Consider the following 22562-nt stretch of genomic DNA (forward strand, 5'->3'; position numbering starts at 1 on the left):
GAAAAATGAGAGGCAACAGAGAGAACGGATGCCAGAAACAAAATCGCACCATATTGTGTATTCAGCAATGTAAAGTAGAACTTCTGAATGATTTAAAAGCAGACTTAAACCTGTCACAAGAAGGAGTTCTGCCATATAAGCTGATAAAAATCCTCTCAAATCATTTCCTTGCACCAAGTGGTGCTACTCTCTCCCAGAGCTTTTTTTTTTATATCAGTAATATGTTTTTGAGCCTCTTCCACTTCCTAATACATGCTTGTGGTGTTCTCCCTAATGCTCCATGGTGAAAACCATTTGAGCTACTTAGGACTGCTGCCCACCACGCGACCAGACCGGAACTGACCAAACTTGCCAGTCGTGCCGAAAATACAGTCGGGGACTTCCCGCACATCTGTTGATTGACCCGAACACATCACTGTATCGGAACAACAGCCATCCTGGTGTTTTCAAAGGGAACAACAGAGGCACATTATGCTATTACTTGTAAACCTTAAAAATACAGCTTCAATGAAAAAATGGGCTCCTACAAAGAGAGGATGGAGGTGAGAATAAAGATTGTGGATATTTTATGAGACTCCTTATTCCCATTCACTTGTATGCACCCAGAGTGAGACATAATTGCTCACTTGCGTTTTGGTGACATAAACATAACTATTACTATTACATCAACTTTACTATTTCCTTCATATGTTCTTGTAAAATTATAGATACTGCTGGTATTGTTGTAAAATATACCATATTTTTCGGACTAAATGTCGCTCGGAGTACAAGTCGCATCAGCCATAAAATGCACAATAAAGAGGAAAAAAACATATATAAGTCGCACTGGAGTTTACGTCGCATTTTGGGGAAATTTATTTGACAAAATCCAACACCAAGAACAGACATAAAGCAGCAACAACAGGCTAAACGATACGGTATGCTAACGTGACAAACACAAACAAGGAGCTGAGAACGGGCCTGACGCAACATTAACAGTTATCCAAATAACTATAACATAAATAAGACCTTTATCAAACCATCTGTGTCACTCCAAATCATTAAATCCATCGGTCGAATTCTATGTCCATTATGTAAACAACGCCGCATGTACGCAGCGCCACTGACGTCGAACTCGTAATCAGTTGCAGTTCAAATTATTCCACAGGCCCATATAACGATATATAAACTATATATCAAATAGCTATAATATAAACAACAATTTTATCAAACCATCTGTGTCACTCCAAATCATTAAATCCATCGATCAAATTCTTCGTCCTTTATGTGAACAACGCCGCGTGTGTGCCGCGCCACTGACGTCATCAGTTGCAGTTCAAATTAGCGAGTAATCCCTCACTACATCGCGGTTCGTTTATCGCGGTTTCACTACATCGCGGATTTTTTAATTTTAAAAATTTGTGAATAATTTCACATATAAGCCGCTCCTGAGTATAAATCGCCCCCCCCACCCAAACTAAGAAAAAAACGCGACTTATACTCCGAAAAATGCGGTAGTTGTGTCACCTATACATATTGTATTTCTGTGGCTTGGCGTCCGTGCGGTGGTCATCTGTATCGCCCTCACTTGAAACTCGGAAATGGGTTTTAGCGTGTGTGAAAGCTTATACGATAGTCCTTCGCCACCTTTTGAAGTGTGCCAATAGAGCGCGCAATATGCTATTGAGTGAACATACAATTTGGCGCCCTGTTTGCATTTTGGTAGATCACAGGCAACAAGCCCATCAGCAGCCTTTGCAATCTGTTAGAGTGAACATGCAATTAGTACTTGCAATTTGGGATCTTGGATTGGGATTTGGGATCAACAGCTCCAGCTATTGTGAAATGCATTGTATAAATACATTTGGATAACATAAGCGGTTCTCATAATGGATGGGTGGATCTTAGTAAATCAGACCTATCCCGTAGAAATTCCGCTGGGAACAGCTACATGGCATCCTTATTTCTTCATAACCTAATATGAAATAATGTCAGGAGCTGGATTTCATTAGTTGTCTTGTCCTGTACCATCAGGAGAGTGTTGCGAATGTGAATCCTCTGACTTATATAATTATATTCTCCCTCATAAAGTTGATTTTCAACATCAAAAGGGCCTTTGAAGTTCCATGGGACTGGATCACTGTCTAACCCACTCTCGAAGATTCTGTCACAATGACATTATGGTAGTCTTGTGAATTAAAAGCCTAGCAAACAGCACTTGCCTTTGCTCTCTGTCCAATTTTTGTCAAAATGTCATGCTGTGCCATTTCCTCCGAATGAGGAACAAGTAACTGTTAGGGTAACAGCTTTGCGGCAATGTCTATAAGCTAATATGCATAGCATTTGACAGATGCACTACATGTAACAATATCTAAGTTAGCTATGTATCTGGGTATCTTTTGTTCTTTACATTTCCAAATGATAATCAGAGTATGAAAGACTGTTTTGTTAGGTTTTTTTTTTTCCACAAATGTAACAATCTAAAGCCAAATAAATATCAAGCGAGTCTAGGCCGCATTCACAATTTGTGAACGCTGCACCCGGGCAGCACACAAGGACAAAGATGAGGAACATTGGCTTATAACTATGTTAAAATGTTTCTTTTTATCTTAAAACGACTTAACTAGAATCCCATGTTTGCAATGTAACCAAAGGGATACAAACCTGATGGGTTAATGTGCCTTTTAAATGGATGTCGTCCAAACCAAAAGTTACTTCCCATGACTCCCGTTGCTTCTCCTTCTTCTTTAAAGACGACGAATAAGGTTGGTACAGAGGCAATCATGGCAACAAATTTTCGCTTCGCAAAAAGGCACCTCATACCACCTGGAGCGTACCCTTTGACTACAATGCAATGCAGGATTCTCGTTAAGGTAATCCGTTTCAAGATACAGTGGTACCTCTACTCTACAAACTTAATTCGTTGTGCAATCGGTTTTGTAAGCAGAAAAGTTTGTAAGTAGACGCAACATTTCCCACAAGAATCAATGTAAAAGCAAATAATGTGTAATGGAGTATTCCAAAAGTCACACTTTTTGCCCTATTACTCTGTGTAAAAATCACAGAAAACCAAAGCAACAGTTTTATTTTTGCTTTTTCAAATGTTTATAACAAAAAATAAATCTCACTTTATTCTTGACCTCCTAACTTTGCTTGGGGAGGGGGGAGCCTGTTCTAATTTTCTACACTTACTTAACTTATCCCCGAGATGACGCAGAAAAGGTCAGGCTAATACAGTGATCGAGAGAATGGCGTTTAAATACACGCTGATAGCGCGGGGTGTGCCTCTGAACAATGTGCGTCACTGTGGACGTGACTGAGTTCAAGCGCAGGAGGCGGCAACCGACCACATGCGAGGGAAGAAGCACTAACCGATGCAGAAGGAGTCGGGACGTGATATTATCACATATTTGTTCTTTTATTTACTGTAAAGGTACAATGCATGCACACAACAGTGTGGGAATGGTCATTAAGGGGAATGGTTTATGTCACATAAAAGTATTGCGAAGTGGTTAAAAAGCTTTAATGTTGTGTACTGGACCACAATGCAACAGGAGAGTCGTGTGCAACCGTGACTCACTTTGGTTTCGCTTTGCCTGATGTCTCCCAGGTTAGTGTAGAATGGTAATTCTAAAGGTGAGCATGTTGCATTGCTTGGCTACAAAATAACCCTCTTCTAATTGACTTGGAATACATCCATGACGGGCGGCACAGTGCGGCACTGGTTAGTACGCCTCACAGTTCGGAGGAAGCAGGTTCGATTCCACCTCCCTGTATGGAGTTTGCATGTTCTCCCTGTACCTGTGTGGGTTTTCTCCGGGTCCTTTGGTTTCCTTCCACATCCCAAAAACATGCTTGGTAGGCTGATTGAGCACTCCAAATTCCCCATAGGTGTGAGTACGAGTGCAGATGATTGTTCGTCTCTGTGTGCCCTGACAATCAGTTAAGGGTGTCCCCTGCCTACTGTCCGAGAGAGAGTGCTAGTTTGTGCTCTCGGCACTCCAACAGGGGAATCGGTGTGCCAGTCCAGATGGAAACAGTTCAAACACTAGCAGCTAGCATATTTGTTTAGAACATAGGTTGTATTTGGACATTAATGAGATGGGAGCGTGCTCTGCTTCTCCGAAAAAAAACACTCTCAGAGTCGTACAGGGTTGTTAAAGTGAATTGCAGAAGGCAACCTAAATGTTCATAGTGTATTGAATTTTGTAAAACCGATTTCGCCACCCTTCCCCAAAGAGACCGGGACTAATATGTAAATGTTACCATATTAAAGATGCATCATTTGAATAGATTGATACATCGAGTTTGTGGTTGTTAGCCACCACAATCAACCCGGAACATGACCACAATCCCATCTTTACTACCATAACGCCTTGCTAGCAATTATAATGCTTGCTACCAAACTACAGGGTGACATAAACAAGAGGAATCAAATGTTAGAATTAAAATAGCCTGTTTCTGTGAGATTAAATTTGAGTGAAAAAAACAGCAACTTCTTGTGTTATCTTAACAGACAAATAATGATTTAGTCACTCATTTATGGTTTTATTTTGTTGCCAGTAAAGAACAAATGATGATGACAAAATAATGTTTTTTTCCCCATATTACTTGAAATGTAAGTTGACCTCACATATTGCCTTGCTCGCTAATTTGGAAGAATAATACAGTAATCCCTCGTTTATCGTGGATAATTGGTTCCAGAAACCACCCGCGATAAGTGAAATCCGCGAAGAACGGTCATCAACAAGAAGTACTGGGCAGGCTAACGAGTTAGCGGAGAGATGCTAATTTGCGATCGTGCTAACATGCAAAAACGGACTTCTAAAGGAATGTAAACAAACATTTGGAGCAATACTACATTGTCCTAAAGGTTAGACACCTGTTTCCTCAATTTAAAAGTTTTATTTTGACTGTTAAATGTTTTTTTTAATTTGGAAAAAAAAATCCACGATGTAGTGAAGCGCGATAAACGAAACGCGAAGTAGCGAGGGATCACTGTATGTCTACTGCGATTTTGTGTAAAACCTTGTTCATTCGAATTTGATTGTGTTTCGTTGTGTTCCTGTTCAAACTAGGAGTGTATAAACCCCGTGAGAATACAGTGCAGTAGTACACTAGAGAATTGGTTCGGTAGATCACTTCTGACATTCCAAAGCCTCAGGGAGTTAGCGCGATTGTCTCTTTGATAAGGTCCTAGTATACAAGTGAATTGATTCTTCGCCCCAAAATATAGTTTAATTTTGAAAACTGCTCACTCACGATTGGATGTGTTCAAATCAGTGCAACGTAACTTGTTAAAAGGAACAGTTTGTATTGATTTGCCTGCATGTTATTTCATATGGTTAAGTTGTGTGCCATTTTGAGATAAAGAACTATTCGCATGTTGTTATGTATCTTCCGGGACCCGGCCAGCCTCTTTTCTTTGAAGTATCCGCTGTTAGTGTTAAACCTTCAGTTCAGTTGGTTTACAAACATCCGTGGTACGTGTGTTTCCCTCGATTCTTGACACTACCAGGGTTGCGGCTGAATAAATAGACAGGCGTCTGTTTAGGGAATGTACGCCTAGGGAATTGTCCAACTTTATAGGACCGAAGAGAAGCGCCGGGTGCGGGTGAAATGCAAACTGTCGGGACTGCCTAAACTTGGAACGATTTCGAATGTGGCAGGCTGCTGGAGAAGAACATGGATGGTAAGTTGTAGCGAAGCTGTTTCACAGGCCCCCCTCTCTTGGCCGCTTTAATGTGCTGCTGCTCAGCTTTGAAGTTGAGAAAGCGGGGCTATGTTTCTTGTTTGTGGGCGAGAAATACGGAGAGATAAGAAGCTTATGTGTCTGTGTGTGCTTGTGTGCGCGCGCGCGTACACGTGGCTCAGATTTTATATATAAAAAAAGAATAAGAAAAAACGACCGTTTCTCCGTCTGCGCGTCTCCTATAGCTGGGAAAAAAGTGGGATGTATTCTACAACCGGAGCCCCCTCCTTCTTTTGGTTTGCGTACTCCAGATTTTGACACCCCCAGAGAGCTACATAGGGACTGAGCCTGCCACTTCTGAGGTCATTTGTTGAATGGGGATGAAAGCTATATTACAGTGCTTTGCTTCGGGAAGGCACACGCGTGGCACGTTCGGTAGATGCGGCGCATGTTCGTATTTTGTGCTGGATTACTTGCCATGAGAGTTGTGGACTGCCTCAGCTTTTCAAAAATATGGAATAACTCAACTTTTAAAATGCACCCCCATTGGATATAACCTGCGATGGTATGTTTCTTTTACGAAGTGATTTATAGTACGCCTTCTTTAAAACTATACCATTTTTCCACGTGCAGTATATACTGCTCTTCTTTTAAAATGGATTGTTCGTCCGGTAACTTGCAGCGATGAAACAAATGTGACCTTTATTTTCAGACAGAGACGTTGTCCGCCGTTATAAAGCTGTAACTAGAAAACCGTAATTGACAAGCATTTGGTTATTGATCGGTAACCTTTACGCGCAAACGAGCCGATTTTCCCGCGGGGCTGCTTAGCCCTATTACGATTTTACTACGGTCACGTGAGATGTACTGTACCTCCACTCATGCCTGGAAAGCTGGAGACTAAGTGTTGGGCTCGGAAAGCAAAACGAGTCAGTGTGACTTTGTGCGCGAATGACATCGGTGTATGCTACGGTCGCAAGTGGGAGTTAATTAGAAATGAAGCCATTGGCGTGGATTTTAAAGGAAAACACGTGTAAGACACAAATGCCAGAATCCGGTTATGTTGCAGAGTTAATGCTGTGGTTTATTTATTCTTCTAAAATGTTTTGATGTGACAGATCACTGCATGTTGAGAATGTGGGTTTCATTTGATCTCTCATTTAGATTATAAATAGACGAATGAAACGGAAAAAAAGCTTTTCATTCTCTGAAGCTATTGAGTTTTTTTTTTTTGGGAGACTGTTTACTTGATGTCTTCCTTTGAAGTTCAGCAGGATATGGCTTTGATTAGATCAATACTTTGTGTGTTTCAGAGTGAAGAGGAGCTGAGAAGCTCCCCCGCTGCTTTTAGAGAGTGAGAAGGATTAGGCTGGAGCTCAGTGGAGGCACCACTGCACTCTCACATAGGCAACTGGAGCCGGAGCCATGAGCAGGGCGCTTACGGAGCACATCAGCAGTAGCTTCCGAGAAGATGCTCCTCGTCCTCCGGTACCGGGAGAGGAGGGAGAGTCGTCATGCTACATACCCAGCCGGTCTGGAAAAATGAAAGCCCTTAATAAGGTTAACGATAACCCCGCTGCTGCCGCGCTCCCCGGCTCCGCTCGAAGGAGGAACGAGGATGGCTTGGGGGAGCCGGAGGGAAGTGCGTCCCCGGACTCACCGCTGATCCGGTGGACAAAGTCTTTACATTTTCTTCTTGGCGATCAAGACGGTGCTCATCTCTTTCGGACCTTTTTGGAGCAGGAAAATTGCGTGGACACTTTGGACTTTTGGTTTGCTTGCAACGGCTTCAGGCAAATGGACTTGAAGGATACCAAAACAATGCGAGTTGCCAAAGTTATTTTCAAACGGTACGTTGAGAACAACAGCATTGTTGCCAAGCAGCTCAAACCTGCCACCAAGACCTACATAAGGGATAGTATTAAAAAGCAACAGATAGACTCTGCCATGTTTGACCAGGCACAAACAGAGATCCAGTCCAACATGGAAGAGAACGCTTACCAGATGTTTTTAACGTCTGACATATACCGCGAGTATGTGCGCACTGGCTGCGAGAACGCAGCTTACGCGAATCACGGCACACTCGGCAGCCTCAAGCTTATGTGTGGATATCTTCCACCTCTTATGGAGGAAGAGGAGTGGAGCTGTCAAGACCTGAGGCCAAAGGCTTTCGGTTCTGTGGTCCAACTTTCAGCTAAATCCTTGCGGGCGACTGCTACCTTCCGGCCAACTGCTGAAATTGTGGAGAACAGTTGCAGGTAAGAAAAGTGTTTCCTGAACGATGTGTCTTATTGCACCACTATGTTTATTTAGAAGTTTTTATTAGATACTTTACTCATCTCAGTTCTTGTAAAGAACCGGCCGGGAGAGAGAGACAGTTGATCAAAGGGTCCCCAGAATATCATTCTTTATGTTTCTGTCCTCCTGCCTTGCAGTTAGTTAAGGGGGCTGTTTTGGGTACAAAACATCAATGGAGCTGAGCCTTCCTTTTAAGTAAATGGTGTCTTGCACGTAACTTTCTGCTGGCTTATTCAAGTTTCCTGTGCTTTGAAACTCTTCCTCCGGTGCAAACTTGACTGCACACATCAAGTGACAGACTATTAGAGCTATATGAGGAAAGAAAAGTGTATTTGTTTCGCAATGCGTTTTTTTTTTTTAATGTACAGTTTATGCACTCATAGTTAGCATGTGTAATCATCAAATGTCAGCCACCAAAAGACTTTGGAGCCAAGCTAAAATGGCTTTTGTCAGAACACTAATTGTGGTTGCTAACTAGTTCCGGCGAAATCATGCTTTTTTTGAAACTAATTTCTTCATTGTGCACTACAGAAACGGAACTGTACTTGTGTGTTGTATTGCCACTCAGAGATCCTTTCAAACCGTCGTTATTCATTTTGCATGTGAATGTCTATGATAAGTTCGGACCCAGTGTACAAAGTGGTTGTTGGTGTGTACTCCTCTTGTGTTTTTAGTGAAAAATTACTTAGGAAGCAGAAAGCTGCTTTTTTTCCCTTGCATCACCCGTAGGCCCCCCTTCTTTGGCCCTTACCATGTCTGTAGGTCAACCCCATTTCCATCTCAAACATGTGGAACTAATTTTGGCACTGCACAGATTCTCTCTTCTAGTGTTTTTTTCTTCTTCTTAGATCTCCCATATGCAATTCCAGTGTGGTCAAAACATCCTCGCTCAGTTCACTATTTGTGTGCGACAACAATGCAACGCTTTTATCTCTCCTGTTTAGAAAGTAAATTGCTTGTCAGAGACTAAGTATTCTTTGCCGGTAGAGACAAGAGAGGAGGAAGTGAAGACAGTAAGGGGGATCGTGAAGCAACAAGAGATGCAGAAAGCGAGTGGGGGTGCAGAAAGCCCAGCTGTGCTAAATACCTGACTCTTTGCACGGACCTTCCAAAGGTCAGGTTTGTGCTTGGGGCCTACAGCTTTAGTCATGCTGGGGTTCTCCTCTCAGCACTCCCAGCAGAAGGCATTCTCATAAAGAAAGGGGCCCTCCTACCCCCTTTCCCTCTCCCCCACGCTTGGAAAAGCTCAAGTTCCCCCCTACCTCCTTTTGCCCATCCCCCCCTTCACCACTACAACTGGAATGCAACACAGCAGGAGAGTAGATAGTCACACAGAAAGACTTAAGGAGAGCGAGGGAGTTTGGGGAAAGGAGGGATTCACAGACGCTATAGGACAGAGCCAATGCGAGAAGGGGGAGAGCAGGGAAATGTCGGCATGAAAAAATGAGAGACAGATCTCTAATGTGGATGACACAGTCTTGTGGAAATTATAGAACGCGACCGGGGACATCGTCAAAACAAACTCCCAGTAGTCCTGTTTATTTTCTTAATTGACTTAATGCACATCAATGACTTGTCATGTTCTCACAGACTCTGATTTGAACTGAAACACCGGGAAAAAAAATCACATTCAAATGTCAATTCCTCTTTTGTTCACAGGGCACACCGTCGAGGAGACAATGCCAGCCCGTATTTTGTCAACTCTGGCTACATCTTTGCTCCTGCCACCAGTGCCAATGACAGTGAGATCTCCAGTGATGCCACCACTGATGATTCAATGTCAATGACAGACAGTAGTGTGTAAGTGTTTTCATCAATGCGTGCTCTTCAGAAGATAATGTGACTTTAAATGATTTCCATTCCATTTACTGGTCACATTTGTCACATTTCCAGGAAAACAACCAGGGGGGGGGGGGGGGGTGAAGAATAATATTTGTTATCATGGATTAATGGACTCGTGTTTTTTCTTTTTTTCATCGGACAGCTGGAGCACGCTCCCTAAAAATGGCCTGCATATAATGTAATTAACCAGGTAACCCCATCGATGTGGCGTTAGCATGGGCTCCAGGGTGAGGAGTGCAACAGGCATTATTTCGAAAGACCTTTTTGAAGTTTATTTTCTGTTGCATTACTTGTGGGGGAGTGAGTAGGGAGAAAAATATGAGATTGTCTTGATGTGGGTGGGGGTGTTGCTTCATTCCTCAAATGTGAAATTCAGCCCTCCCACCCAGCCTTCTGCCACAACAGACATGTTTTTTTTCTTCATATTATCTAATCGCTCTTCTCTTTGAAGAGCTAAAGGAGAGGGGGAGGGAAATGGCCATTTGGGCCTCAAGACAAACTCACTGAAAAATGTTGGCACCAAATGAAAGGAGGCTTACTCACATGGTGGGTCGGTTTCCTGCCACTGGCCTCTGTGGCGTGCTGAGATCATGTGTCTGCAAGGCTTTCACAGGGGTTACTCATTGATAGACCTTGGGACAGAGGAACTCCCCCCTGGCCAGACTGGTGCACCCCCAAAAATCACTTCCATTCCAACCAACCCTCCACAGCGTCCCTCTTCCACCCTCCTGAGCCTGTTGCGGCAGTGGTGGGGCTCAAAGTGCAAGAGAGTGAGAAAATAAAGTGCGTGGAGTATAAAGGGCTTAACTGAATCGCTTTCAGCCTATTGTTGGGTGAGGGGGGGCTTATGGGGATAAAAGGGTGGCTGGCTGCTTTGAAAATGACTTGCACAACTAAATAGGAGATCCCCATAAAGTAAAGGGCCCATGAAGCCATGAAATAAGTATGTCTGTTTTCACTTCCAAAACTTACACAAAGCATCACGGTGCCAGATTGTATCACCAATGTGCAGACAGTTTGGGTTGATTCAAACTACAGCATTTCATCGATATTGTGTTGATAGGAGTAGCTTTCTTGTCAAGCCGTCTTTTCTAGTTTCACTTCACTTTGATGCAGGAGGATGACTTGTTGGTCTTGGAGAGAGCAGTTTTACTAGAGGACACCACGCTTCTATCGTTAAGAATTGCGTAATCACGACAGCCTGGCTGTAACATGAATAAGAATGATGTCAATAATAATTTTTGCCTTTTGTGTGTTGAATATGGTAAAGTACCAATCAAATGTCATGTTCTTTTAATTCTGAGGAGAGATGGGTATCGGAGACCTTGGTGTCTGCGATACACATCTCTCCCGTCCTTGACGACAGTTCTTTTGTCTTTCCACCCAAATGGATTCCAGTAATACAATAAGAGCTTCTTCGTCTTTCATTCGAGGGAACAATTTGATTAGTGGGTAAAAGGCACTGGGCAAATTTGAATCTCATTTCCCTGATAAATAACAAGAAGAAGAGGATGGGGGGGGGCTTCAGTTTTTGCTTATATCTTATTTATGGATTTACTTGGACGCTGGGGAATGTTGCAGCACCAACTTCAAACATTACCTTATCTTACAAACCAGCCTTTTGATGTTCCTCAGATCAGAGGCTCACAGTAAAGCGCTTGCCAAACTAAGATGGCAGTGGGTGCATATGTGCATGAGTGTGAGATTTCAAAGCAGCAGTAGAAAAGTAGCATTTGGGCTGGGTCAGATACTTCTGAGCGGCCAAAACGGCCAAGATAATTGGCTCAGCTTAAGTGGCAACTGACTTGAAAGGCTAGCAAACTGGAGAAAATAAAATTCCCATAATAATTGCTTGATTGTCAGCAGGCTAGAATGTCTTCCTAATGACATGCTCGATGTCAGCGACACACAAAAAAAAAAGTCTCAGCCAGCTATTGAGATTTGTGCAGGGTATTCAGCTTTATTAAGAAGTGCTGTCAAAGTTGACACGGACCAATCTTATCAGGAGGGCTCATTTGAAGTCCACAGGAGGGTGTTTAGCATATCTCACTCATTGTTCTGCTGGGTTTTGTGATGTGCGTTTTTGTTGCCTTGGCTTCAAAAGATGTGAGGCCTGTTGACTTTTCTGTCGTGTGAATAATGGTATGCCATTGGGGGATGTTGTGTTAGTCACTTTGCAGCTGATGAACAGCTTCCCAGCTGTTCCCCACACAACAAAGATTGGCAAATGGTCCTAAAATACCAGCAGTTGGCAAGAGCGTAGCAGAGGAAACAATAAGATTTCATTTTAAAAGGATGTTATGTTTTTTCTGTTTTACAGAGATGGAATCCCTCCTTATAAGCTGGCTCCCAAGAAGCACCTCCAACGAGAGATGACCCGCAGTGTCAAGATCAATGGCCAGATTACACTTCCCCACTTTCCAGTAAGTAAAATGTTTTGTTAAGCAGTGTACCTTGTACTTCTAGTATAGTTTCTGTCTCTCGCTGCACTAAAAACTGCTATAACTGTTGTAGCGAGACAAGTTTCCCTGAGCACTGTCACATTGCCCAAACTCTTAAAGCTTCTATAGTGTTGTAGGAAATGTCAAATACCAAAAATAAAAACAAATGCCCACAAAAATAATCTTGTAAATACAGGACATCTAGACTTTCAGTATTGAGTCCCAGTGGAGGATCAAAGTCTCTGCTGTTTTCAGATGGTTCGAGGCAAAAAATACGAATATTTAAACGTAGTGAACGAGTTGTGTGCTTTCTGTGCACGTACTTTATACAGTGCTGTTTGGTGCTCATTTCCCCCCTCCTCCTCGCTTTTCTCTGTCTCAGTCTCTTTTTCTTCTCGTTCCCACTTGCACTCTTTTAATGTTTCCCTCCTGATTTGGAGATGGCTCTGACTCCCATGATGTACCAGCCCTAGGCAGGGGGGGCCCCATGTAGGGCTGGCGCTCCTTTGCCAGCAGCTTCACTCGCCTTTCTTCTCATCCCTTCATCGTGTATACAAAGAGATGAGAGAAGCAAGAAAAGTCAAAATCAAGAAAGCCAGTGTTCCAAATAACAACAAAAAAATAGGTAGTACATATACAGTATTTAAAGTAGGATATGACTAGAGTTGCTTAGAGCTGCCTTGGCACCTGCATGCAACTGGGAAATGAATTACAACTTTCCCTTTCTTCAATTTTCTCATGTGTCTTCTCGTTGGCTTGTCCCTGCACCTTACTGTCACCCCTGCCACCTTACAATTACACTTCTCAGTCATTATTTTCAATCTGTTAATTTTGTCCCGCTTCTCTCATTTTCCTCCCTTCTTTACTCGCTCCCTCTTCTCCGTCAATATCAGGCAGGCTTTTATACGGAGGTTTAAAGCTGTGTGTCCCTCCCACCCTAGTGTGCGTTTGATGTTTGACAAGGGCCCTTTGAAGTGTGCTGACTTCAGACGGTGCCTAGCTGATGGCTTGGTTGGGCTACAGAGGGTGCAGGCAGGGGGCCTCCCCTGCAAGCAATGAACCAACTGCTACCCAGCAGCCTGACACTGCCAAGGGCACTGGCCATGGGGAGATCTGGGGTCAGATGGGCAGTAAAAAAGGTTCGGGTTTAGCGAGGACAAGGGCAGCTGGAGTATGCTTTTTGGAATAGTTGCAGAATTTTTGGAATAGGACAAGGGCAGCGGATTAATGCGCCATATTGCATCTGTTGGGAACTATTCACAGTTACGCGACCTCACATTAAAGTGTCCTTCCCACTGTGTTGTTTACCCTGTAGAGGACACACCGTCTGCCTAAAGAGATGACCCCTGTTGAGCCTGCATCATTTGCTGCCCAACTCATAACGCGGCTTGAGAAGCTGAAGCGAGAGCAAGAGACCATGAGTACTTTGGCGGAGAGGCTACAGCAGATCCAAGAGGTAGACACCACACAAACACACACAGCTCTACAGTTCCTCTCGTTATTAAACGATGATAATTGCGTATAATGATTATTTCACCAAAATCATTGACCAGAATTGTCACGGTAGTCCGTATCATATTATCAGAAGAAATTTTAAAAAAAACATTCTCACACTCAAAGTATTTCAACTGTATTTTATTAGGAATACAAAACAATATGAAGATGAGATTTCACATGTTGCCCCTTCATTTCCTTACTTTTTTCTCTTAATTTCCCATTTGCTCTGATTTTAAAAACTGAAAGATGACTCTTTTGCCCTAACGAGTCGGACTCCCGTTAGCATAGCATTTTAGTTGAATGCCTTCTTTGTAATACTGTTAATGTTTAAAAAAACAAAAATCACATTTTATGGGGAAACCATAAACCACTTACTAGTGGGGATGCAATGGTAGTGCCATTATGCCAGATTTGGTATGTCGAAGAACAGGGATGAAGCCAAAAGATTTAAAAGTCTGTCAACTTCTTCCCCTTTCTACACTGTCCTCCAGTATTTCATCCAGTGGAACTTTAAAAGTTATGTTTCTCGATACTCTTGAAGTTTCTTCAAATAGTTAGCGCTTAGCGACTCTCTAGTGGCACATTTGCTGAATATGTGTAGTGCCAGTCTCTTTGTTATGCATAGGCACACTGCATTATAGATGAAGCACACCCAAAGCCTGTTAGCGATGATAACAGTGTGGCAAAAAGAAATTCAAATCAAGTTACGCAGACTTTTACTCTCACTGACTTCTGAGGATGATGGACATAAGTTGGTGTAAGTTGCAAAAATTCCTCCGCTTGCTGCCTTTCCCACGTGCGACTATCTATAAACATTTCTTTCAATTCTTCATTGTTTTTACGTTTCCTCTTTGTCCAGGAGGAGGAAAAAGAGGAAAGCACAGAGCTCACCAGCAACACCTCCCTCCATCATCCTCTTCTTCCATCCGGTAGCCAGTGTGAGGAGGACCCCCAAGCTATCCTCGATGATCATCTATCACGCGTCCTGAAGACGCCCGGCTGCCAGTCACCCGGAGTGCTCCAGCATTCGCCACGCTCACACTCCCCAGAACGGACAGGTGCCTTGGTATCTTCAGGCCACGGGTCCTTCTTTGGTGCTTATCCTGGCTCTGCCAAAGGTCTCATGTCGGGCCGGCAGTCCTCCAAACATACCCATCACCACTATATCCACCATCATAATGCTGGGCCAAAGACTAAGGAGCAGATTGAGGTTGAGGCAGCTCAGTGTGTCCAGTGCCTCTGCCCTCCAGGAGGTGCCAATTACTCTGACTTTAACCCTGTGTGAGTGTCAACGTTAACATGTTCTCAGTTACGCTCATCATTGTATTTCACCCAAACGCTAATTAAAAATGGCTCTCTCCTGCTGTAGTCGCTGCAGCACTTTGTCTAGACGGCAAGTCAGATCCTCCAATGAGGGTATGACGTCACCATGCCTTCCTATTGATACCGCTGACCGATCTCAGAACGTTTGGCAGTGGATTCTGGAGAGTGAGAGACAGGGCAAACACAAGTCTCACAGGTAAGTGTCTCCCTATCTTTCAAAGCATTGTGACCTCTACTGAACATCTTGAGTTCATACTCGTGTTTTTTTTTTTTTTTTTTGAGCAGCTACCCTGGTTTTAAGAAGCCCAGCCCCCTTGACTTCAAGAACCAGCCTGCTCGGACTCACCCCTTATGGGGTGGGGGTGGCATTGGTTCTGGGACTAATCTTCGTGGGCACCACCCTGGCCATCCGTTTCTACAGGACCCAGCCATGCCTCCGCTGCCACCACCCAACACTCTAGCACAGCTCGAAGAGGCCTGTCGTAGACTGGAGGAGGTCTCCAAGCCACCAAAACCAAGGTACGACTACACTAAGACTCACAGTCTGACATGACATCTGATTCAAAATGGTCTTATCAACCGAATTTGAGTACAAATGACCATTTTATTTCACTGAATTTCACAGGCACTCAACAGCAGCCATCTGCCTCAGAAACCAGAGCCATCCAGCTACATCCTTCCCTGCTGGAGGCAGCTCCCTAGCTAGTTGTGGACTACAAACGGACGAGTAAGGATTTCAGTGTTGTTCCGCTCTATTTCCTCACCTTCCACATCATCTTTTCTAAAACAGAGGACGTGCCTTTGAACACATGCTGCATTTGTTCATGAATGGTGGATGGTGACCAGATAAGATTCATTCCTCCCATAAATTTGAACCTAACTAGAATATACTTGTAATTAGAGATGCACCGATCCGACTTTTTCAGTTTCGATACCGATACCGATGCCGTGGCTTTGCGTATCGGTCGATACCCGATACCGATCCGATATTATGGTTGACTTAACAAGCTACATACCTCTACATGTGGAACAGAAAAGACTAAAGGCAATGGCATCAGGCATGACTACACAGTTCATTCCTAAGACAAAATGTAACAAGATAAAGCAGATTCATGCAATGAACTATTTATTTGTAACAAAAATTGTGCAACAGCAGCAATAAAGTGTATCAGCATTTAAATTCAAGTAAATTAGGATACAAACTTCTTTAAAAAAAAAAAATACAAATGTTGCAGCTGAAACTGCACTGGGCAAATATAGAAAGGGTGATCAAGCACACAGTAACCAAATATTAAAATAAATAGTAAACATGTAAACATTAGGTGCCGTTCCACATCACTCATGACCTGTTGATGCTCTAAAATTTAGAGTCTAAATGCTCATTTAAGCAGCAATGAGAAGTGCTCCCTGAAAACAAGCTCCGCTTAGTACTAGTACTATAACTGGCAGTACTACCACCACCCCTGGCAACATTAGCTTTGCGGACATTACAAACTGCCGTCGAGCTAGTTGGCGTGTTCAGTTTAAAGTACCTCCACACAGCTGACTCTTTCGTTCGCTCCATGTTTGCGTTTGTTTAGAAAACTCTCGTGGCATGCGGCACACGTGCTGCTGACGTATGACGTAGCCGCGTCCCGCGGCACACGTGCTGCTGACGTATGACGTAGCCCGCGTCCCAATAGATTAAGGAAAGGATCGGCTCACAGATCGGCTGCATTTTCCGATACCCGATCCATCAATTTTGTTGATATCGGGGCCGATATCCGATCCAGATATCGGATCGGTGCATCTCTACTTGTAATACACCATAGGAAACACAATACGTTAACCAACCACCAAATTCATCCATCTCACATCCACCATTGGAAGTGAACAAAAATACAGGATTTTAAACTGCCCCCTTAGTTTCTAAAATTGTTGTATGCTATCCATTGAATGGCATGTTTAACTATAAATAAATGTTACCAAAAGTACAGTTTTAACGACTGTCTCATTTTCCTACACAGGTCTAATGAACTAATGGTCACTTACTTTTTTTGTGGTGAGGAGATTCCTTACCGGAGTATGATGAAGACCCACTGCCTCACCTTGGGACACTTTAAAGAACAGCTTAGCAAGAAAGGCAATTACAGGTAAAAATACAGCACCGGCAACAAAAGCATGATCACAATGAATACATGTTCTGTTTCAGATTTTTGGGAAAGTTTGATGTATATTTCCACAGGGACATAGTCCAGTGGCTACTTTAACATTCAAGGAACACATGAAACAACCTCATATAGGCTGATGGCCAAAACCTAAGACAAAATAGGGCAGTGACAACAGCCAAGTTAGAAATAATGTGTAAATAGATAATAAAATATTAAACATTCATAAGCTTATTTGACCTGGACTAGAGGTTTAAATGAAGGTAACTTCAACAGTATGTCACTGGCTTCAATCATTTTCCTTATTTAATGATGGACACCTCAAGTGAACCTTTTTTTTGGGCTGCATTTTCACTGTTCCTTAGATTTCATATTAGATAGGTGATACATATTGTATATTTTGTGCACATTTAGCAGTGGCCTGATTCTAATCTGAGGTTATCTTATTCAATGCATTTTTTTTGTCCTTACACTGCTGTGGCGCATATTTGAATTGTGCCACTTCAGAGCAAAAACGGCAGAATGAGTGTGTCACTCCCATCTTTAGCGTTGATTGTTATTGGTCATATAGTCGTAAGCTTTGAACGGAGTGTGAAGTCTTTGGAGATTTTTAGTTGAGAAAAAAAATGGCTGGGCTGATCCATTGAAGGGGGTGGGAGTTCTGCAGCAATTTTGTTTGCACATCTGGTACTGATTTCCATGGTAAGGCAGCCTTAATAAAATGGCTTTGAAGCCTGATCCATTTTATTTTGTGCTCTAAGACTGAGAGGCCTTGAAATTCCTTTTCCCCATTGTTGCATCAGGCATTAAAATCAAATGTTGGAACCACCTTCTTCTGTGGCTCCCGCCAACGACAGATAAAGAAATATCCATTTAACTGTTTGATTACATTTAGTGCCCAACCAATGAATAAAAAACTGAAGAAACATAATTTATCAGTAGTTACTTTGTCTCATGAAAAGGCTTCCTGGGCTATCTACATGAGGGTGCAGATACATCTGTTTGTTGGGAGAGAGAAACAAGTCCTTGCACCCCTGCTAACCCAAAACTCTTTTAGCAAAAGCAAAGGAGAAGGAGGTGGACATGAAGAGTTTGGCTTCAATGGCAACGGAATGTGTGGAGTTGGTTAATTTGGACATGGCAGTGGTACAACAGAGAACAGTATGCTGCAGCCCTGCCAGACAATATTGGTGCCAGATGTTGCAAAGAGAGAAAAAAAAAAATCCACCACATAAAACATGTTCCACATGGAAAGGTTTCGTCTGTCTTTCTCTTCCGCCCTGAAACAAGGTGATGACTTTGAAGCATTTGTGAGAATGTAGCTTTTTTTTTTTTTATGAATGTAGAGCTTCTTCAAAGTCCAAAAACGAAGAAATATCATCTCGGAAAACCATCACAACTTTCACACCAGTCAAAGTTGTGCAAGTTAATAGCCCTGTAGTTAGTATGGTTCAATATAATATGGTTCATTTAGGGTTTTTTTGTATGCCCATGTACATGTGGTGTTCAATGATTGAGGTGAACATTTGCTGATAAAATGGCTTCACTTAAAATCTTTGTATTCAAAGTGTGAAAATTGGCTTGTAAAATAGAGGCTGCACTTATTGTTTTGTGCTATTAGTAAGTGCCCATTAAAAATAGAATAAAAATTAGGGTTTTTTTTTGTCCATTATAAAGCTTATCATTAAACTCCCTCCTGCTGATCTGATTCTGGCTTGAAAGTAAAAAAGAAAAGAAAAAGAAATCATTAGGAGCCTTGGCGTCACAATCACTGGGAGCAAACTAACCCTGGGAGTTATCCCAGCTTGAGAGAAGAAGAGTGAAATAGCGAGGTGACCCGTGACCTTGAAGAGACACCTCCTAGCTCCCTGGTTAAAGCCCCTCGGGCTCTGCCCAAATCCAATATGTTGCTCTCACTGAGTCAGGACAGCCTCTACTCTTCCCCAGCCCTTCTACCCTTTTACCTCCTGCCTTTTCCCTTAGTTTTTTTTTTGCATGTACGCTCCCATGTGCGTGATTGTGTGTGTTAGGGACAAACATGAAGCTCATATGCGCTCATTTGCAAGCAGCGAAGTCAGCAGACTCTAAGGCACCTGAAATGTCAATTTATTTGACAGAAAAGGCCTACATTTGACAGCAAATCAAATTAGAAGCCGTGTGTTTGGAGGGGGGGTGAATTGGGACAGCTTCTAATTAACCCTTCAACTTTAATGAGAGGTTGCAAAAAGATAGGCATCTGTTGAATGGCCAGCAGTCATGACGGACAAGCGGATGAACACAACCACACACATGAACACACAACTTGGATTGTGTTTAAATTTGGGGGCTGTGTTTGTGCAGCGGTGTGAGGTAGAGTCACTCTTTGCCTTTGAAGTGTGCAGTATGCCATGGAAGCAATGACTAAGTTGTCTTTTGAGCACGATTTGTTTCTGGCTCTCTGTGTTGTGTGTGTCTCTGTTAGTGTTTGATTTGGACTAAAGACAATGTCCCGCCAGAGTTCAAATGAAAGTAGTTGCGTCGGCACCTTTTCCAAAGTCAGATCATGTTAGATTTGTTTTGTCTTTCAATACCAAAACGCACAGAGCATATTATCATGCTTTCTTTTTGTCTCCTCCTCAGGTACTACTTTAAGAAAGCCAGCGATGAATTTGAGTGCGGTGCCGTATTCGAGGAGGTGTGGGAGGACGCCTCGGTTTTGCCCATGTATGATGGCAAGGTGCTGGGCAAGGTAGAGAGGATGGACTGAAAACACTAGCAACTTCCTTTACACCAGAAGCTAAAGTTCCGGAAACTTACTGAACTTTATTTCTAAAAAATGATGAATACTAAGCTAAGAAAAAAAAAAAAAAGAGTTAATATATCCAGCACAAGGAGCGATTGAAGGAAGACGAGCCAATGAAGTATGCCTAATACAGAGGAGGGGCTGTCCCTCCCTGATTTTCTCAACCAACCAGCCTTAGAAACAAACACAAGGGAACAACATGAGAAACTGAAAAAGACCAATGTAAGGGGGGGGGGACCCCTTACCGCTTCTTGAATACATAACCACTGTTGTGATGCATATTGAGAGACTGTTGTGCGTTTACACTGACACGCGGGTCAAGTGCAACGGACTAGCAGGAGGGCTGGAGATGCAGCACACCAACCAGCCTATGCTTCAGCTTACTACATAGTTATAAAGTGTTTATACATGTGCATATACATAACTTGCATATATGTATGTATACATGTATCGTATTTAGATGCGTTGTGTCACAAGTTGAAGGTTTATATTGAATATTTATTGAGAAAAAAAAACTCGCCCCTCCCAACCTTGTTCCTGCCCTCTTCCTATTTTCAGCCAAAAGGCAAGCTGCTTTGGATGTTGGGAGAATACTGTGGTGAAATTGTTTCGTATTTTGTTTTGTTCGATGTTACTATACACAAAGGATGTGACACTAGCCTAGCACCTCCCATCGCCTTGTTACCCTCTCTGATCCAAATTAACATTCTTCAGTCGAGGCTTCTAACGGTCAATCCCAGTTTTATATGCTGCTGAAAGTTTTAAATGGTAGTTTTGTCACTCCGCCTTTGCCAGAAATCACTCTTTGTGTCTTTAGGCTGGCAACAGAGCTCGATTCTTGTGTTGTGCCTTTGTAAATTGGGCTTTGCATGGGGGACGGCAGAACGCACGGAGCGGAGACCTGGAACACAAGTTGTCCCATCTAATAATGGCCGTGTTTACAGCTCAAGCACCAAAATTATTTGAACTAACGAGAACAAGTTTGAGAGGGGAACAAAAAGTGAACAATGAAGAACAATGGCTCTGATATCCTTTGAATGTTGCTATAATGATTTTGTATTTAACAAAACTCCTGTAAACATTGTAATTATGCATTGATTGGAAAGTATGGATATCGACACACGTGTTGCACATCAGGAGTATACGTTCAACAACACTTAAAAGAACACACTATTGCTGGTGTTTTAGGAGTACAGCGCCTGTGCCTAAATGGATGCCATACCATGTGCTACCCTGTTTCAGGGTTTTAATATATATCCCTTGGTTTTCAGAAGGGTTTTTATGTTGGAAAGAATATTTTTATGCTTTTAGTGATATCATGTAATCGTGTTTGGGTTTTTATTGTTTTATTTAGGCTTTTTTTTTTTACACCACAGCCTTTTTTCATCCTATCAAAACTGTAAATTATACATTATATAAAGAGTTTCATTTAAAGATTTACATGGACCTATAATTATTGTAATTATTGAGAGATGTAGCCTTTATTAAAGTTTTATATTTTTCAAATGACGTCTGTGCCTGTTGATTTTCTTTTTACAGTTAACATTTTCACATAACCTTCAGTTCCTACATGGATTTAACATCAGGAATTCATTTTATGTGACAATATTTAAAAACAGAATTGATTTGAAACACATGGACAGCCAAGGTAGGGATTATGTGCTAAAAGTTGGGCTCTTGCAGCTATAAAAAGCAAGAGAGCAGAAAACATAAGTATTATCATTATGACCTTTATTAGTTGACGTAACCTTCAAGAAAGGAATAATAAACAGAGAAAAGACCATCAACATAAATAAATGCCATTTATTTGGTTATGAGATATCAGCATTAAAATGAAAAGTGTTGAGGATCAGCGTAAGCCTTCAACTCCTATCAGTGTGCTGAATGAAAACCATGGGGTGACAAACCCTGTGTGGATAAAGCAATTGTTAGCCAGCATCACAAAGAGTTCTGCAAATGGATACCCACCCTACCACGGCTCTGCAGTATCATGGAAGTGATGGTCATAGATGATTGGCTGAAAAATGGGCCTCAGCATCTTGTCCTGGTATCCCTGCATTCATGACTTCAATAAAATTCAATGCCTTCAATAAAATACACCCATATTTGTTGTCTACAATGTACGTGGGCCCATACTTTGAGTATGACATCACCGCTACCATGTGCCACTCGACTCACAATGTTCACATTGCCATACTTATCACTCACAACCCCAATGGCATGCTACTCTGGGCACGTCACACTAACAAGTGCTTGAAAATAAAAAAGGCCAATTGTTTAAAACAGTCCAAGACAGGCGATGTCATAAAACTCAGCAGTGAGTTGTTCTCAAACGATCCCGTCACAAACACTGTTGTCATTACTTCAAGGAGTGGCATTTCGCTCACGACGAACAATTGCAAACTGTAATAAAAGTCTGGACCTCTTTTGAGACTTTCTGGCATATTTTAATGAGAAAATATGATTATTATTTGTATTTATTGTGTTTAATGTTTGGCCTTATGTATAGGGATATTAAAATGCCCTATAAATAAAGTTATGAATAATTCAATTGATTGGAA

At 42.3% G+C, this 22562-nt stretch overlaps 1 protein-coding gene across 5 annotated transcripts; it reads left to right on the forward strand.

The window, feature by feature from the left end:
* Positions 1–5425: 5425 nt before the first annotated feature.
* Positions 5426–21510, forward strand: LOC119128082 (axin-2-like). 5 transcript variants are annotated; one of them, XM_037260223.1, is made up of 12 exons: positions 5920–6236; positions 6985–7929; positions 9629–9769; positions 12132–12234; positions 13568–13708; positions 14609–14807; positions 14868–15030; positions 15119–15268; positions 15355–15591; positions 15698–15799; positions 17079–17204; positions 19839–20028. In XM_037260223.1, the coding sequence occupies exons 2-12, from the start codon at positions 7097–7099 to the stop codon at positions 19963–19965; spliced, it is 2322 nt and encodes a 773-aa protein (XP_037116118.1). In that variant the 5' UTR covers positions 5920–6236; positions 6985–7096; the 3' UTR covers positions 19966–20028. The 5 variants fall into 5 exon arrangements, with proteins under 5 accessions (XP_037116077.1, XP_037116118.1, XP_037116098.1 ...); XM_037260182.1 differs by lacking the exon at positions 5920–6236 and adding an exon at positions 5426–5671 and having other exon boundaries at positions 14609–15030; XM_037260203.1 differs by having other exon boundaries at positions 5921–6236; positions 14609–15030; positions 19839–21510.
* Positions 21511–22562: the final 1052 nt, after the last annotated feature.

This window comes from Syngnathus acus, chromosome 1 (genome assembly GCF_901709675.1).
Source record: "Syngnathus acus chromosome 1, fSynAcu1.2, whole genome shotgun sequence".
Lineage (NCBI taxonomy): Eukaryota > Metazoa > Chordata > Actinopteri > Syngnathiformes > Syngnathidae > Syngnathus > Syngnathus acus.